The sequence below is a fragment of the Callithrix jacchus genome, chromosome 12, assembly GCF_049354715.1.
Source record: "Callithrix jacchus isolate 240 chromosome 12, calJac240_pri, whole genome shotgun sequence".
Lineage (NCBI taxonomy): Eukaryota > Metazoa > Chordata > Mammalia > Primates > Cebidae > Callithrix > Callithrix jacchus.
Genome location: NC_133513.1, coordinates 68,696,090 through 68,714,902, shown reverse-complemented (window position 1 = coordinate 68,714,902; position 18,813 = coordinate 68,696,090). Strand labels below are relative to the sequence as shown.

General features: G+C 36.5%; 1 protein-coding gene across 1 annotated transcript in view; it reads left to right on the top strand.

Moving 5' to 3' along the window:
* Window positions 1-18,415, top strand: part of CABCOCO1 (ciliary associated calcium binding coiled-coil 1) — a 106,733-nt gene extending 88,318 nt beyond the window's left edge. The window contains exons 6-8 of the mRNA XM_002756322.6: window positions 11,748-11,870; window positions 12,552-12,692; window positions 17,698-18,415. Of these exons, the coding sequence (XP_002756368.3) occupies window positions 11,748-11,870; window positions 12,552-12,692; window positions 17,698-17,772 (339 nt within the window). The 3' untranslated portion in view covers window positions 17,773-18,415. The remainder of the gene's footprint in view (window positions 1-11,747; window positions 11,871-12,551; window positions 12,693-17,697) is intronic.
* Window positions 18,416-18,813: the final 398 nt, after the last annotated feature.

Here is an 18,813-nt window from a genome sequence, read left to right as displayed (position 1 = left end):
TGGGACCACTGATGAGAAAAAACCAATGCACCCCTGGGTCTCTGTTAAAGGAGTAACTTGTTCCAGCTGTATAATTCCTTTTACGAAATGCATGAGTCTGATCAGGAATCAGAGCTGCAGAATGGACGATGAGACTCATCCACCACAGAACTAATATCTTATTCACCCAGGTTTGACTTTAAAATTATATCAGCCATGGAAATTATTTCACTGCCTTCTGTTGTGAACAATCGGGCTATATTTAATTTTAATCATTAATATGTAAAAATAATAAAAGCCACCAAAATAGTCTATAGCCAATTTTCTGATAAAGTAAATTTGTTTTTCCCCCATTTGTGATTTAAATGGCCTCCAGAAAGTTTTTTGGAAGTAAGTGTTAATTAAAAATATGGAAATGGATTTAAAGCACATTACAGCACACAGTGGAAGAATAATCGCAAGAGCTTTGGTCACACGCTCATTCCATTTCTCTATGTATGTTTTAACTCTCTAGGCTATTGGTTGTTTTTCCGTATGCCTGTTCCTCGAAAAAACTGTGTTTTCTTTCCAATGAAAACAGTAATTACAATTATAACAAATAGGACAAATTGCCATTTGAGCAGGAGCATGCAGTTTTAGTGACCAAAAGCAAACTGATGCCCGTACTTTCCTGTTTACACAAATGAATTAAGCGTGCTCTCAGATTTCTTTACACATGCAATGCTTTTTATATCTTTCCATCTTTAAAAAGTATTCAGTCCTTCATTCCTGACTTTCACTGACTTATTTTGAAACAATGCACTGTAGTTAGTGCCAACACAGTGTAGAACCAGTGAACAAATTTTCTTTCTGAATTTACCAGAGAATGCCTGCTTTCACAACGCTGGTATACGCATGTCATTTTACTTTTCTGAAGCTGTATTTCCTCACATAGAAACTAGAGAGAAACATTTTTTGGAATCCATAATGAAGTACTAGGGTTCCCCTTCCCCTGAAGTACTAGGTGCCTGGGTTTCAGAGTCAGATGGATCCGGGTTCAAGTTCTGATCCAATTCTCCATGTTTTAGTCGCGTGGCATTGGCTGAGCTATTGAACCTCTTGTAGCTTTTGGCACTTTATCAAAAATGAAGTCAATAAAACCTTTCCTTACAATGCAATATGACTTGAAGGACTTACTATTTATAATGTACTTTCTAACTAGCCCAATCCCAAGCACAGGGTAAGTTCTCAATAAATGAGAGCTGCTTTTTTTTTTTTCATCATCAGTTTGTTTTCCCTGGTGGTGACCAGCACTGCCCTTAGTGCCTCCCCATTTCGTAGCTCCAGTGGGTATCTTTCACACTGTATTCTGAGTTCGGGACCAGAGAAGGCTCACAGAAAGCAATGTGAACAGTGGCCCCTAGAGTCAGGCAACTTGTCAGCCCTCCTAGAAATTCAGCTACTGACGTTACTTTCATCAGGAGCTAGGTGACAGGTGTGGTATCTCTGAGAACTCTTTATGATTTTAAACTATACTGTATCTATAAAACAGTTTAATTATAAGTCAGTTAAAAATAACTATTGGGCCAGGCACAGTGGCTCACACCTGTAATCCCAGCACTTTGGGAGACCAAGGCAGGTGGATCACCTGAGGTCAGAGTTCAAGACCAGCCTGGCCAACGTGGTGAAACCCCATCTCTACTAAAAGCACAAAAATTAGCTTAGCGTGGTGGCAGGTGCCTGTAATCCCAGCTATTCAGGAGACTGAGGCAGGAGAATTGCATGAACCTAGGAGGTAGAGGTTGCAGTGAGCCAAGATTGTGGCACTGCACTCCAGCCTTGGCAACAGAGCGAAACTCTATCTCGAATAATAATAATAATAATAATAACTATCAATGAAGTCAAATCAGTGAGAATCTTTTTGGTTGCTTGGCATTCTGTTAATCAAACAAATACTCTAGGGCTCCACTGATAGGAAATACAGATAGTTGCACTGATGCAACAATACAATGACTAGGTTTGCTTCTCCAAGTGTTACCATCTTTCAAGACAAATATTTAAACTGATTTGTAGCTGGTCTAACAAACTAAACAGCCCTGGAGATTTTTAAGTAAGTGGATACTCTAATGAAATACTCAACATCTAATGAATGCCCACTGTTTACCAAGGCCTGAGCTAGGGGTCCTTAAGAGGAATATGGCGTGCCCCGTGTCCTCCAGTTGTCTCCACACGGTGGCGAGAGATCACTCTACCTGGCTGTAACTCAAGGCCAATGTGACACATACTATGAAGTGAAATAGGCATGATACTCTGAGAGCACCAGGGCAATGAAGAGATACTTCACAGAAGGGATTGATCTGGGTGGGAAGTCCAGGGGGATGAGATGGTCTGGCAAGATGCAGGGAAAAGCGCCCCCAGCAGAGGGAGCAACAGAGGCAATGGGCTGAGACAGCAGCTCCTTCCATGCCTTGGTTTGCTTTGCTCTGCTTTACTTTGCCTTGCCTTTTTTTTTTTTTTTTTCTGAACTCTTTCTCCCTCTTCTGCCCCCTCTCCCCTATATAACAATTATGGAGCATCCATTATGCTGCAGGCACTGGGCAAGCAGGGAAAGAATCGTCTAGTATGGCTGAAGCTTGAGATCTGTGAAGACAAGAACATGGAGCTGAAGGCTTCAAAAAAAAAGAAGGGCACAGGTGGGACAGGCATCACTAGATGCCCGCAATGAGTTTTATGGCTCATTTAATGTTAGGGACGAGGGAGAGGGAATAACTGAAGACAACTGCAAGGCTTTGAGTCCAGTAACTGAGAGGCTAGTGAGGCCACCGAAAGATAAAGGATCTGGAGGACAAGCAGGCTTGGGGAAGGTAATTAAGGAGGAATAAGTGGACAAGCTTCAGCCTGTCAAAGATTCCAGTAAGCACTAAATGTGTAATCCAAATATTCTACATAACAACAGAAAAATACTAAATCTGGGGATCTACACAGGCAAGCTACTTCGAGTTTTGTATAAACAGAGAAAAAAAACCACTTGATATTTAGTAACATAAGCTACAACATCTGTAACTGGACTAAAGATGACCTAGTCCAACTCCTAATTTTACAAATAAAGAAACCACATTTCAGACTTACTCTCAACCGAGCCGCAGAGCCAATCCAGAACTCTGACTAGATATTTAAGGGAAAAAAAAAATCCACATTTTTAGAACATTCGAATCTGGAATAAGGATACCACCTAAATTTTTCAGAGCTGCTGCTATTTCAGTTTGTTTATTTTTAACTAAATTAGTGTGATTTGCAGAGTGTAAGTGAAAGGTCTCTTTTGAGAACATGTATTGCTACGTACACCTTTGTCCACGAAATCAGTTTGGTAATTTCTAAGATTTCAGATTTCATGAAAAGCCAGGGAACCTTAGAGTACGCAGACCCATTCTTTATAAGGGAAAACATGCTCCTTTAGGTCACTGAAATAATAACATGTGCCATGTATGGAATAAAAGGCTGCCTTGCATAGGAGGAAGGGCTTGGGTGCTCACTCTAAGTGTCCTGTTTCTAGAATGCCAAGCACATACGACTAATTGGCAGTAGTTTCCTCCAAAGCAAGAAAATCCTGCCTGCTGACTAGAGAAAAGTGCCTAATACGGTTAAAGAATCAGTAAATGAGATTTTTTTAAAACAAGAAAGAAAAAGGGTAGGGGCAAGGGAGAGCTAAGCAGAGAGGGAAATATTTATAACTGTAACAACGTGTTTCCTGATAATAAGTTATGAGCCTACTGGAGAAAAGGAAAACACACAAACTATGAATAAAATATCTAAACGTAAACATCATGCTTTCCACAAATTTTCTTTAGTTAAAAATTAAGGCTGAGGTCGACTAAAGTAAATGACTACGTTTTCGTGGTCTCTTACTTCCTTGATGCTAAGGGTTACCAACTGATTTACAACTTCCTGTGTTGTTTTTCAAATCTATATTTGTCAGCACATTTTTAATGTCAGATTACTTAAAATAGACATCTTGGCTCTAAGAGGTCAGAAATAATAATATTAGGTTGACTTCTCTAAAGATTTCATAGCAAATCACAAACATTTTAATTTAGCACCAAAAGCGTTTTAGTTCTAAAGGAATATAGTTTTAAGAAGTTTCGCCCCCACCTTTCAATTGCAGGCTTCAGGACTGACTCAGTCAGTAGGCTTTGAAGTTAAGTAAATTACATGATAGCTTTATCCAAATAGTTTCAGCCTCCTCCTATTCAGGTAGTTTCAACTGTCAAAATAACAGGAAGTCCATGAAAAAAGAATAACTCGAGCTAAAGACCTAGGGTTCTTCCATTGTAGTCTCTTCCTGTTCTAACCATTATAATTTATCATCTTATATGACTTCTGTAAATTATAGGTACTTGTTCAAAAAGAGTATTCTCAAATATGAGAGCCGTGAAATACAAGCTATCAGAAGATGTAATGAAAATGCAATGTCCCTAAAAACAAATTTTTAAATATTAAAAACCTCAATTTTAAATAAAACAGTCTAGAAGAAACCAAACAAAAATCTATGATTAGAATTGTTTGAAATATTTTATACTGAATTCAAGGGTATGCCTTTTAGCGTATAACCAGTAAGCTAAACAAATATACTCTGAGTGGCTTCCAAAAAATATTTTGAAAAGCATTAGATTTTTTAAGCTATTCATAATGGAACCACACTTTTCCATCTCTCACCCTGAGGAAGTTGCAAGGTAAGGTCAATCTAAGAATCAAAACTACAATGCTGAATTCAGTAGCTGAAGAGCTCCGGTATTTCATGTTCACAAGAGAGACGCTGAAAGTTTGCCCCGTATGCCCTGACTCTTTACTTTTGACAAAATTTGTTAAAGGAAATCTTTTAAAAGTAAATGCAATTGGGGCAACCACAGGCCACATTTGAAGCTGAAAAACACAAGATAAAGAGAATGATAAATTGGATGGGGGAAGTGGAGAGGCAGATTTTCTAATTGGAAAGTTAGGTGTAAACACTCTCCTTTTCTAAATAGATGGCTTGCCCTAGTCCTGATCGTACTACCTATCTACCTCATTATGTCATTCTATCTAGATCTCAAAAGAGAAGTCATTTGGGACCAAGGAAATCTTCAAATAACATGATATTGAATATATGTTTGATATTTTAAAGACTGTCACTATATGGAAACAGAGTGATGGTATGTCCTCATTAACAAATTCTTCTGAGTTAATTGGGCTGCGTTGTAACGTTAGCAATTACATATAAAAGTAGCATGGACCAGCATCCTCAATATGGCTACTCTAGTCTGTCTTTCAATGGTGGCATTAGAAAGATGACCCTTTCAATAATAACAGTAATTATAAGTAATAATAATAATGCACTTTGAGCTTTAATAATACTTTCCCTTTGAAGAACTCCCAGCATTTTCATTCCACATTATCTAGTTTGTGCTTGAAACAATTCGATGAAGTAGCCAGGTAGCAATTACCATTATCCTCCTTTTACAGATAAATAAACTGAGGTCTAGGGATTTTCTTAGCATCCCACAATTAGGTATAGAGCCAAGTCTAAAGCCTATAATTCAGTGATCTATCTTCCAGATTATTGCATCTTTAGAAAATATCTGGGTATCTGAAGAACTGTTCTATCCCTTAGGAAATGTTTGCACCACAGCCAGATCAAAACATCTTTTCCTTTTAAATTGCACTTACACTACAAGAAGATGCTCCTTTTCGGATTCATTAAAGAGGATTTTTTTTTTTTAATTTTTTATTGGATTTTAGGTTTTGGGGTACATGAGCAGAGCATGCAAGACAGTTGCGTAGGTACACACATGGCAGTGTGCTTTGCTTTTCTTCTCCCCTTCACCCACATTTGGCATTTCTCCCCAGGCTATCCCTCCCCAACTCCCCCTCCCACTGGCCCTCCCCTTTTCCCCCAATAGACCCCAGTGTTTAGTACTCCCCTTTCTGTGTCCATGTGTTCTCATTTTTCATCACCCACCTATGAGTGAGAATATGCGGTGTTTCATTTTCTGTTCTTGTGTCAGTTTGCTGAGGATGATGTTCTCCAGATTCATCCATGTCCCTACAAACGACACAAACTCATCATTTCTGATTGCTGCATAATATTCCACGGTGTATATGTGCCACATTTTTCCAATCCAGTCTATTATCAATGGGCATTTGGGTTGATTCCAGGCATTAAAGAGGATTTTATTGTCTGAGGTCATTAAAATAGGAATACTCAGATTTCTTTCCAAATTGTAATATTGGCCGTAAGCAGGAGTACACTTAAAAATATAAAAGATATCTAAAATACTCTGGAATCAGTCCCTTTAATGATCTAACTTTTTAAACAATTATTATTTGAAACCCAGGCTAAACCAGATGAAATCAAGAGATATAAATAAAAATGGGCACAAGGTGTTAACTGGAGTGTCCTAGCCAGATTGCAAATTGGTTTACTGTGGCCTGCCAACTTAAATTTCTCCTTGCAGCTTCAGCTGGAATGGGTAATCTTCATTTCCTGTCCCGACTTGTTGTGCTGTGTTACCGTTCACTGTTTAGGTGATTAGCATGTGTGGATCTGATGGTCTCACAGCTCTATTAAGTTATAAATGTTCAAACTACCAGTATGCTGTGGATAAAAATAGAACTTGCTATTAGATGTCTATTCATACTCTGCAGAAGCCTGGCAACATTTTGAACCTTTTCAAAATGTAAATACTGCATATTAAGCATAGGAGAAAATTAATGTGCTGCATTTGCAAATTTATTTCCAAGTCAAAAATGCAAAGAGGGAGGAGGACTCTTGTAACAGAATTGATATTCTACATTTACAGAGTATATTGAGAAGTTTGTAATAGCCCTAACACAAAAGCAAAATATTTTAAAAATGGATTAATTCGTTTCTCTGATAATCTTGGCTTTTGAATTTCCTCTTTTCATTTAAAATTTATGGCCTCAGTATGACATTACTAGAGTTTATTGCATTTTGCAGGTGGCATTCATATGTGGTTACTTTATGTGCAGTATGTTGTGGTCAATGGGTTGCAAGTTTTTGTTAAAAATTTCCAGAACCACACAGTACTTCTTAATTAGACTTGCAAATGAGTAATGCCTTTCTTCAAGTGGGGAAAATAGCTAAAACATTACAGGAATTTCTGTGCCTTTTTTTTCCCCTTAGTTAATAGGCAGGAAAGTTTGCAATAAAGTTTACTTTTTGAAACTTTGACATTTTATAGTAAGTTCTGATTTACATATGAAGTCATCATCTGACAATTCCAAACAAATGTCTTTACAAAGCAAACCAGTATTTTGTCTGTGTGCCTGTAGCTCAAAAAAGCTTGAGCAGATTTATCCTGCTTTCTGCTATTCAGAGTAGTGGAAATTTATCATCTCAATCACACTTTTAATATCTCCAAAAACTTAATAAAAGATTTTAATAATAATTACCCCCTTAGTTATAGATTTTAGTGGCACAAACACTACACGCAAATCACTACATGCTCTCCAAACAAGCATTACTCAAGTGAAACAATGCATCAGAGTTCGTACTATTGATAATGTTAACACGAAAAGTAGAAAAAGAAAGCATGAAGTGAAAAAATTTTTACATAGAATCTTTATACCACTTCTTAGACACAGTAAGATCTGGAAGCAGAGTCTGATTCCTGTAAACATGTTTTTAGATCTGAACTGACCCGGCACTGAGTTCCAAAAGACTTCAAAATTCTTAGTTTTTATTCCCATGGTGGATGTCCATTTCATGTTGAATATGCAAATTTTTAAAAGATTTCTTATTGTTTTATTTAGCTTGTCAATAAAGACCTTGATTTTTTAAGATTCATAATGTTTGGCAATGAAATTTTATACTTATGAGGATTAAATTATGCCAAAAAGCCATTTACTTTATACTCTTCAAATACCATAGTACAATTCAACTTAAAGCACAATTCAACTTTAAATACCATAGCCCAATTCAACTAAAGATGTAAAGCATCTTAAATAACACTAATGCAATGTGCACGTAATGAACAATGTAACTAACTTAATTTTCATGTAACAGATAACATCTGGGGGAATGTATATTGGCAAGTTATGCAAAACTAATTTTCTAGCAACCACATCTGTAGATGTTATTTATTGTACGTTCACTTAACAGTCCATTATTCTGTTTAGAAATCTATTCTCTTCTTTATTAGAGCTTTTAATGTACTCACCTTGGTTCAAATGGTCTGCTCATTATCAGAAAAAATATAAATGGCATTCACATGGAACAACATGATTGTTTTTATTATATCCATTTGTGTTCAAGCATTCAAAAATGGCAAGAGAAACACATTTATTGCTTTACATTCAAAGTAATATTTAGCGGGTATTTGAAAGTCAAGCAAAACCAGTCATTTGGCCAAATGGATGCATGTGTATAATCAGAAACTCCTGATTTTTAATCTCCGCATTAGGCCTCAGGCAATTCACTTAAAGGCCTTCCCTTTGTTTCCTGATCTGAAGATTATGGGTGCTATTCTCATATACAAAAAGGGAGGTTGCTAAATCAAGGAACAAAATAGGAGTTTTTAATAAACATTCTCGATCCTTTTCTGTTTTTATTTTTCCAGATTTAAGAGGTAACATATTAGACTTTTGAGGGAAAAAAATGAGACAATTACAATTCTACAGGAATGTATAAAAATAGTTATAAAACTAGCTTTATTTAATTTGCTTCAACTATTCATAGACTTGAGGAAATTATAACATTCTTTCAGAAAATCTAACTTAATAAAGCTGACCATGTCTCTCTGTTTTAAATAGATTTTATTACAGAACCAGTGATGTTGTAAAACATGAGGTTTTGTTACCAAAAAAAATACAAAGGCCTAATTGTATTTTTGTAAAGAAACTATTGCATCAGACAGTTTCATTTAAACATATTTTCTGGCTCTGGGCTCTCACCACAATTATTGATTCTAATTTTCCTTAAACTTGCTTTTTAAAAAAGCTACCATTTTTAATGTGAAAAAAAATCTGTGATGCTTCTGGGCATTATGTTTATTTCAAACCATATATTTGACAGTGTACTTTATTATTATTAATGAAAAGACTATATTTACCCTCATCTGAAATTGGGACATTTCTTACCTCTTGCAGTATCTCACTAACACAGCTAAGTGTAATTCTTCATAAAAGAGAAAAACAGAGCTAGGGTTTGGTTTACTAATAGCATGCAAAACATCCTGAAGAAAAGAAATGGTCACCCCAAGTTTTTGTGTGCCAGTTAAATCAAATTAATAGTTATGTGGACTGCACTCAGAAAAATCAAGGCGAAGAAAAGCTCAACTCTCAGTCAGAGCTTCAGGTTCTTGGGAAGTTCCAAGTTTCCAAGTGTGTGCGCAGCACACACAGACACACACACACACACAGTGCCAAAGACCAGGAAACAGGCTAGTTGGTGAGTCATTCACCAACCTTATAAAGAAATCCAGGGCACAGAGATGTGAGGGAAAGCAATGAGAGAAGCAGGTACACAAAACCTGCCTACATTTAAGTGTACAACCTGATGGGGAAACGGGTACAAGTAGGAAAGGGCCAATGGTAGAATCAGCTACTACCGGGTTAGAGAGGCAGCCTATTGAGAACTTCCACAGCGATGAGGGCAAGTGAGCAGGAAGGCCTAGCCTGTGCACAGCCAAGCCCAGCAGCAAGACAAATATGGTGACAGTAGACCAGAGAAAATTCTACTGCATTAAAAACAATACTTGTATCTTGCAGAATATCTCAGTGCCTGCAGTAAATTCAGTGAACTCCATTCAGTTCCTTTCTTCTTGTCAGTGTCTCACTCATCCCCACCACCCACACTCCAAACTTTCTGTTCCTTACTGTATATTAAAGACTATACCACCAAGTAAATACTTCATCATCTTCTCTTGTCTCTGATTCCCATGGGCAACTTATTTATTTTACCTCTAATATTTCAGAGGCCACTAAAATATGCTTAGCTGTTTCCTTTTCCTAGCTTGGTAAAATAAAGAGCAATAGAAGGTAAAGGAAGGATGAAAAACAAGAGTGGTGAAAAAGGCACAGATCATTTTGTGGGAAGATGAAATTCTTGTATGCCCCATTTAGGAAAAATGCAATGGCTCGTGGAAGTGCATAAGAGAAAAGAACTGTTCTGATATGTTTTCTCAGTATTCAACTTTGATTAACGTTTAGTTGATTTCAGATAAACAATCTGGAATGATGTCATCTAACACAATAAAAATTAAGTGCTTAATAATAGCAATAATTTCCAAGTATGGCAACTTAATGACGTATTACAGTTTACTGAAAACCACGAAGGACAAGAAGTCAACATACCAGGGTTTAACTCCCAGCCCTGTAAGAACTAATTATTTGACCTTAGGCCAATCATTTAACCTCTTGGTTTCCAACTCTTTTTGACTATAAAGTTAGGACACATTGGGGCTTCTGTGTATTTATACTAAGCAGCAACTTTGTATAAAATCAAGTTAAAATTAATACTGTTAATTCAATGCAAAACACACAAGCATTCAAAAGACCAGAAAAACAATTTAGCTACCTGTACATTCCAAATCCTATCTAAATAAAAACATTAATATTTAAATGATGACATGAAACATACAAATTTGTTTGAAATATTGTGGAGACATTAAAAATGAATGTAATTAAAAATGAATGTATGATTAGTTCATTGTTTTTTTTTTCAGGCTTCACAGGATGATTATTTGTTGAATTTATGCATTTTCAAAAGTTTGTCTTCAAACTTGTGTTTGAAGCTCTAAGCTCAGGGCCTGACTTTGTCACTGTATTGTGAGTGACTTCATCTCTGGGCCACAATAACAAGCTCATATGAAATAAAACAATTCATCAATTTCCAACAAGGCATGTGGTAGGCATGAAAACTAGAACCCTCAAGTGGGCATGTCTCTACAGATCAATTGGGTTGGTAATTCAAATTATAACTAAAATGTTGCTTGTTAAACATGGAATTAGAACAACAACTAATTAAATGAATCAAATGTTTAATGTTATTAATACCCTCATCTCCGCTTTCCTTCCCCCGAGTCAGGGTGAGATGGGTGCTGCCAAAGTCGGCTTCCTTGACTCTCCTTTTCCTTCATTTCCAGTGTTAACCAATCATCAGTCTCCTAAGTGGCACGCTGTTGCTAAAGAATTGTTAAATGCTCATGGTGTAGTCTTAACTTGCCCTTTGCGTTTTTGGAAAATCTCCTCCCTGATCTACTGGCTTTATATATTAACCTTTGCAGCCCTTATTGTCTTCATTACCAAGTTCTTGATGGCCACTTCAGCAGCTACATTCTGCTGAGTAATAGCAATCCCCATCAGGATGTCAAGTGTATTAAACACCTAATCCTCTGCCAGAACTAGAGAAGATATATAGAGCACCTAAAACTTGGTTCTCCACCAACAGAGAGCTTCTAGTCAGGAGAAAGGGGATACTGAAGCCCTAAACAGTTAAAGACCGAGGTGATACTACATGAAATCCTAAACCACAGAGTACAGAAAGAGTCTGAGACAATGGGAAAACAAAGTGCTAATTTTGAGAAATGGAGGTCAAAAAGCACTGGAGAACCAACAGGGCAGTGGCATCAAAAATTCAAAGGAGGTGGCACTTTGACTTGTGGCATAACAGGCTTGGAGCTATGGTACATACGTAACAGGCTTGGAACTATGGTACATATATAATGGAACTGACCGAAATTGTGGTTGCTCACCAAAGGCTGTGCTGTAATTCAACTTTTTCTTCCCATCAGCAAGTGATAGAGGTTGTTAAGCCTGCAGGTGGCCCTTTCCCAGAACCTCTGGAAGAAGGAATCTCATTTGATATTTACTCAACATTCATAGAACCCCCCACAACATTGGATAGAGAAATGAAGGTATGTTTCTTTTTGTCTTTTCATTCAACCTACTTCATCATTATAGTCTCTTGGGGTGGGAGGAGATGTACTAAACGTTTTCCTCGTTTTCTTTGCCCCTGATTTTTCCCAACCAAATACAAATATTTCTCTAAGTGTTGAATCAAAGATGGGTCCACTAATGGTAGTTCAGCAATTTAAATCTTTTCTACCACGTCCTCCCTAATCTCCACCTTCACTTTCCCCTCGGCACCACGTTGGTACCATGACTTGATCTGTCATAACCTTCACGAATAATAATATAAATGCAGAGTAACATTAAATCAAAATCTCCCTCCAGATTGACACTGTTCCTGCTAGAACAGTATCCAACAGAAGTTTGAGGTTCCAATGAGAACACATGGACACGGGGAAGGAGACAACGCACACCCCGGCCAGTTGAAGGGTGGGCAGGAAAGGGAATGGAGAACATCAGGACGAATAGCTAATGCATGCAGGCCTTAGAACCTAGATGACAGGTTCATAGGTGCAGCAAACCACCATGGCACACGTATACCTATGTCACAAACCTACACCTTCTGCACTTGTATCCCGGAACTTAAAGTAAAATAAAATGAATTTTAAAAAAGAAGTTTTAGGTTCCATATAAATCACCAAATGCTCTAGAAATTACCTGAGTGTTGTTTACTTTCAATATTCTAGGGGTTGGATCAAGAACAAGGCCCTGAGGAGTCTCAGCCAGAAACTGACACCTCAGATGTGGATCCTTTATTTGGTTTCACCATTGAAGATGTAAAATCAGTGCTGGATCAAGTCACAGATGACATTTTAATCTGCATTCAGGTGCTCAGTATTGATAGTATGCTCACTTACTTTATTACAGGTTAATTAGCCAACCTTAACCTTAATGTCTATAAACACTCCCACACTGCTAGCATGAGTGATGCTTATGATGAAGTTCAGTTTAACAGCTTCACGTAATTCTCAGTTGAGTCATCAGAGATTCAGTAAGATCACAAAATAGATTTTCCAACAGCATCTAGTGTGGTGCATGTTATCAGTTAACAAAATCAATGACAAAACCAAAAAAAACCATGGTAAACAATTCATACCTTGTCAAACTGTAAACACTGCTCATGCAAAAGGAATTGGAGTGCATTTCTAAATGGTAAACACCCAAGATCAAACCTTAATTCTTAGCTAAGTCTTCTCACCAAATTTCTAAAGGCTTTCAGATCCTTAAACTGCCTCTCAGTTTGTTCCTCTTCACCTATCATTAATGGCTAAGCAGTTTAACCAATAACTACATAAAAATGGTGATAGCAACAGCCTATGAATAGCAGCTGCCAATGATTTGTCAACTAGCTTAGGTTTATGCTTAGTTCTTTCTCCTTCTGTTCAAAAAACAACCATTTCTACCTCAAATCAAAGACTTACAGGAATTCACATAATTTTTCAGGCCAAATGATTAAATAAGTAAAATGCGTATTTTGAGTATATTTGCAATTTCTTACAGAAATGACTATAAATCAGGAGGACAACATAGTGCATATTTAAAATATTAATGCATCTCAGGAGACGATTTAGTTGTCATCTGAATAGGAGACCATATATTAAAAGCACACTGTATTAACAACTAATTTAAAAAGAGCAAAAGATTAGCTTGGCATAAACATACCTTGTTACTTTTTTAGTCATCAAATGTTATTGCACTATTTACACGAACATTTAATGATTCGGTGCCAACAGACTCAGCCAAAGTCCTCAGCTTAATAAGGGGTGTTTAGTGTTTACCAGAAATAGTGGAAGAACACGTTTTACACAAAGCTTTATTGTTAACAACCCCATGAATGTAATAACTGGTTATTGTGTAGAAGGGCAGAGTGCAGTTGAATTAAGCTGAGTTCAGAATATATCTCCTTTTTAGATTTGATAACATTTCATCTAAATATAGTTTATGTATAATCGTGGCTCTGGGCTCCTTTGCGATCCTGCAGCTCTGAAATTATTGCCCAGGAACTACTAGACAGTAATTGCATTGTTTGCAGGCCCCCAAAATTGAAAACATCTTTACCAAAGCTGTGTTCTGTGTAGTGAATAGTATGTTTTTAACTCTTCATTGAAGTTATTTTAAATATTACAGTCTGTAGCATTTATAACCCTACTCTATATGATGCTATGTGTCTGTGTGTTGTCTTCCCATTGGCCTGAAGCCATCTTGGAAGTTCAGTAGCTTGCTCACCTAAATGTAATTAGGCATGGAGAGGATGAGGACCAGAGGACAGGGATGCAGATCCTCTAGGTGCCACAATCATTTCTATATTAAGTGGACTTGTAGACATCAGCCTGGGCCAAATTATTGCCAATTTTTCAATGAAATAGCATGATGATGTGGATTTATACAATGGCTCAAGATGACAGACCCCTTTATGTATTTTCTCTCTGCAATCCTAGTAAACTCCATGTGAGTTAGGCAGGCACTTCCCCTGATAAATTGAAAAATGAGACACAGAAAGACTACGTTATTTGTCCAGAGTTTCCAGGGTCAACAACTGTGGAAAGACCCTGAATGGGAGCTGTGACCTGGGTTCTAGTTCTAATTCCAGTATTATCCACAAAAACCTCATAACTTCTAATATCATAACCAGACTACTTTGGATTTTAATACTCCCATGGTATGGCACTTTTTCCGTGTTTACCCTTGTGTTTTGGTCAAATTCCAAGTCGGGTAATTACTCTCTGCTTACCTAAATTCCTCTTCCTATTTTAGATGTGTAGGTTATTTTCCACTTCTAAAATCTGCCTTCCAGTGTTCCTGGCTCTAAGACCTGCCATAACCCTTTTAAAAGGTAGCTGTATGTCAGTGGTCAGTGTATATAGGCCATTTGAACACACTGACCTGCTGTAGGAAGATTTAATGAATTGCTACTTGTAAGGTATTTTAAATTTTCCCACAGTTTTTTCCCCTACTTTGTTTAAAAGTCATGCATTATTACAATTTTTGCAAAAAAAGATAAGTGGCAGTAAGTAATTCCTGTTTTAAGTACAGTTTTTTTTTCAAAACTCCTTTTCTATGTGGTTTCAGGTATATTTTACCTTCTATAATACAGAAATTTCTGAAAATGTAGTATGAATCCTTAAGTTTTTTATGTTAATTCACTTATTTTCCCATTGACTCACTTTATGGCTTAGAGATTTATTCAGAATGAAGTTGTCTTGGCCCTGATATGTTAATTAAAATTATACTGAATAGAGCAAACATTTTAAGCCTATATAGTTTAGGTATTTTAATTTTAAAGATACATTCAAAATGAAATTATTTTGGCCCTGAGTTGTATAATAAAAATTATACCCAATGGAGCAAACTTAAATATATTTAAAGAATTACATTTCAGAAAAATATGAATGCTAACACTAAATTCTTACATTAAATGTTGGCTGTTGGCCCTTGTCTAAGCAATAGGGTAAAATAATGTAAAAACTTTGGGGGAAGTTTGCGATCTTAGGACTCTAGATGTTTTTAGGTCAACTTGAATTTTCTAGGTTAGAAAAGCTGAGCATGAGATCACCTCAGAAGTGGTCAATGAGAGACTACTGAACCCAGATCATGGGTTCTCCATTTTTTCCTTAAAAAAAAAAAGAAAAAAGAACCAGACCCAACCATAGAATTTGCAGGGTTGCTTGTCTATTTAGCAAGGTTCTGAAGAATGACAAGGAGACATGGCTAATGAAAGCCAGTTCTTGACTAGACATGGAGGCTTTATGTCCAAACTCTGCTGGTTATGACTGCACTGAAGTACTAAGCACTAAAGTCTGGAGATCTGAGACATTACTCATCTCTGTCAGTATGCCACTCTTTCAGGTCCACCTTCATGAAGCTTTCCCCAAGGCATACACTTGTTCTGATAAATTCTGTCTCAGTAAAATACCAGAAAGGTCTCCAAGTTAATGTAAAATCCCTATGAGGTAGTGAAACAGAAACTGGTAGATGATAAGTATATCAATCCTTAGCTGAAAAGAAAGGAGATTACTGGTGGTCACAGAGCAACGTTAATTGAAAATGGAAAGAATTGATTGCTTGAGTAGAGCAATTCTTCCCAATCCTTTGGAAATGTGATAAGATTATTTCAAACCGTGTTAATCCCCATATGGTACAACATGTTGTATGCCATAAATTTATTTTAATAAGGCAGAAGTAACGAAAATTTTTAAGTATTTCATGACATCATAACAACAAAAGATAACATTGGTGAAGTATATAACGAAATTGGAAGTTGGAATTATGAATTCAAAAACTAGAATGTGATGTTAACATAATCCTATTCCCCTACTTAGTTTTTAAGATAAGAGATAACCTCCCAGGTGGGGGTGAAATGACTTACCTTAGGCTATGCAGCTGAACTAGTACCTAGATTTCCCTACTTCGAGACCAGGGCTCCTTTCAACCCTATGTAAAATCATGCATGGATGATGATTTCTTTAGGATCAGTGACTCCTAAAGACAGAGGTCCTCTGTGACCTGGAGGACAGTTCCAGACCCCCCTTACCTCCTCCACCCAACCACCAAGAAAGGAAAAGGTAAGAATCCAAAGGCCAGAGCTTGATTCCAAGGTTCACTAAAGCTTGAACCAGAAAAGATGGATACTTATGTGAATTCTGAACCCATAATTGTTGGCACTCATACAGTCTTTCCAGAAATATCAAATCTTACTGTGAGGTGAAATCAAATCTCATCAGATAAAGCAGCATGGACATTTCAAACTATCCGTTATAATTACACTCTTGTACATAAATACGAAAAAGTATATCTGGGCTTAAAACAGTATTTTTAATACTTTTTAAATGTCTTCTATCTAAATTAAAATAATAAAAGATGTCAAGTACAGTTACCCTGAAGCCTCCAAATAACGTTATAGCCATTAGAAATCTAAACTTTGAATTTACAAAAATGTATAGATATCTATAAATATCTATTGTAAATATATATTTACAAATATATATAAATATGTTTATATTTATATATACTCCTTATACAGTGTTAGACATTTTTAAAAGCACCTAAACAAGAACAAAAACATAAATTTTACCACATCAACCCACTGGGTTTTTCTGTACATAATTGTATTATCCCTTGTGAAAAAGGGAGGACATTTCCAGGGCTACTAATGTTCAGATAATGTGAAAGTATTTCTGAAATTGTGCAGGTATCGATGTTAGTCCACAGAAGATCACTGCCAGGGGCAAAATGCTGCCACCACCTCGGCAATCACAAAACCTGACAGCAACTGCTTACTTCTTAGTACCAAAAATATACCACAAAGTGGCATCATTCCAAGGGTTCTAATGTATGATGAATACTCTTAATTATGGAAATTGTTCTAATTGTAAGATTACTTGTGTTGTTATTTCACAACAGAAGCTTCCTGGGATCTCATTTAGAATGAATTACATAGGAGACACAGACATCCATTGCAGATGGGTGGAGGGACCCACAGCACTGCAATAACTGAGCCCAAAGCAGTTATTCTGATTCGGTGCTCATTGGTAAAGTCTTTCTGAAAATACAGATAAATTATCCTATCTTCCAACACAAGGCCATGTGAAAAATGGCTGTCCAAATACCACTTCCTGTTCATAGCAGACATGCTATACATTGGAAATGTGCAGAGAAATATGATAAAGTGTTATCACATCACTACAGGCTGAAACACAGCTATGTCTGCAAAACAGGAAGGTGTGTGAGGGATAATGTCTGTCTTTAGGCACTATAGTATGTCAAAACCACAAAGACAATGTGCAGCAAAAGATAGCTCCATCATAGCCATGTTTTTTATGATTGTCTTCACAGACCGAGATAAACGAAAAACTGCAAATACAGGAAGAGGCCTTTAATGCACGAATAGAAAAATTGAAAAAGGCCTGAGGACTCCGTACTAGGAGAGTGATGCTAAACTTCACAGAAACAAACAAAACCAGCCAGAATAATAGACTCTCTGGAGCGTCGTATCTCCATCACTTAGTTGTGAAAGGAAAACCAAGCCCCACTTTTTATTATCCTAAGTAATTAGAAAAGTATTGGTCCCAATTTTGCTATCTCCTGTCCCATAACAGCCTCTGATGGACTGCACCAAGCATAATAAGAACATTTTGTATACAAGAGTTTGGAGAATTATATATAAAAAATACTTTGACGATACTCCTTTGACGTTTTGACTAATAAATGCTATTCATCTTCAAGGAGAATGAAGCCAACTTTTTAAATAACCAGAAATAAATTTTATCCATTTTGACCTAAATGAACTGCCACAGTACTGGAACGTTGGGAAAAGATACCAATACCACACTGCTGAGGATAAAATTTATTAAACAATAGCAATTCAAATGCATATACTAGGGTGTTCTTTTTTCTGAAATCATTTGGTTTTCTTATTTAAATGTTTCAGTGTGAAACCAATTTTCTGAAATTATATAATGCAGTTTGAAGCACTTTAATTTATTCTGTACTGTATTTGTTATTTCTAATCTTGTTACTCTCCCAGGAGAATACATGACCTATATAAAAAGAAGCAATGTCTAAATGGTTATTAAAGACCAACCTATATATAGATTGTAAAAATCTTAAATACAAATCAAATTCACAGAGCTCCCAGAATTAACCATTATATTGCAGTGGAATGATTTTTTTAAATCTCAAGTCTTTAAATACCTTTATTAAAATATAATTTCAAAAGAAAAATATCAATTTGCCAGCTGATTGTCCCCAGTTGGACAAATTTATTAATTACTACCAAAGTCTTTTCCAAAGTCCTTATACTTCAGAGTATACCAGGATGGAGAGTATTGCTAGGAGGCAGCAATTTCTTCAAAATTTTCCAGGTTATACAGTACTTGGATCTGGGTGACAGTTGGTTGAATATCAGCTTTAACCCTTCTTTCTCCATCAGTTCAAAGAAACTGCCCAAAA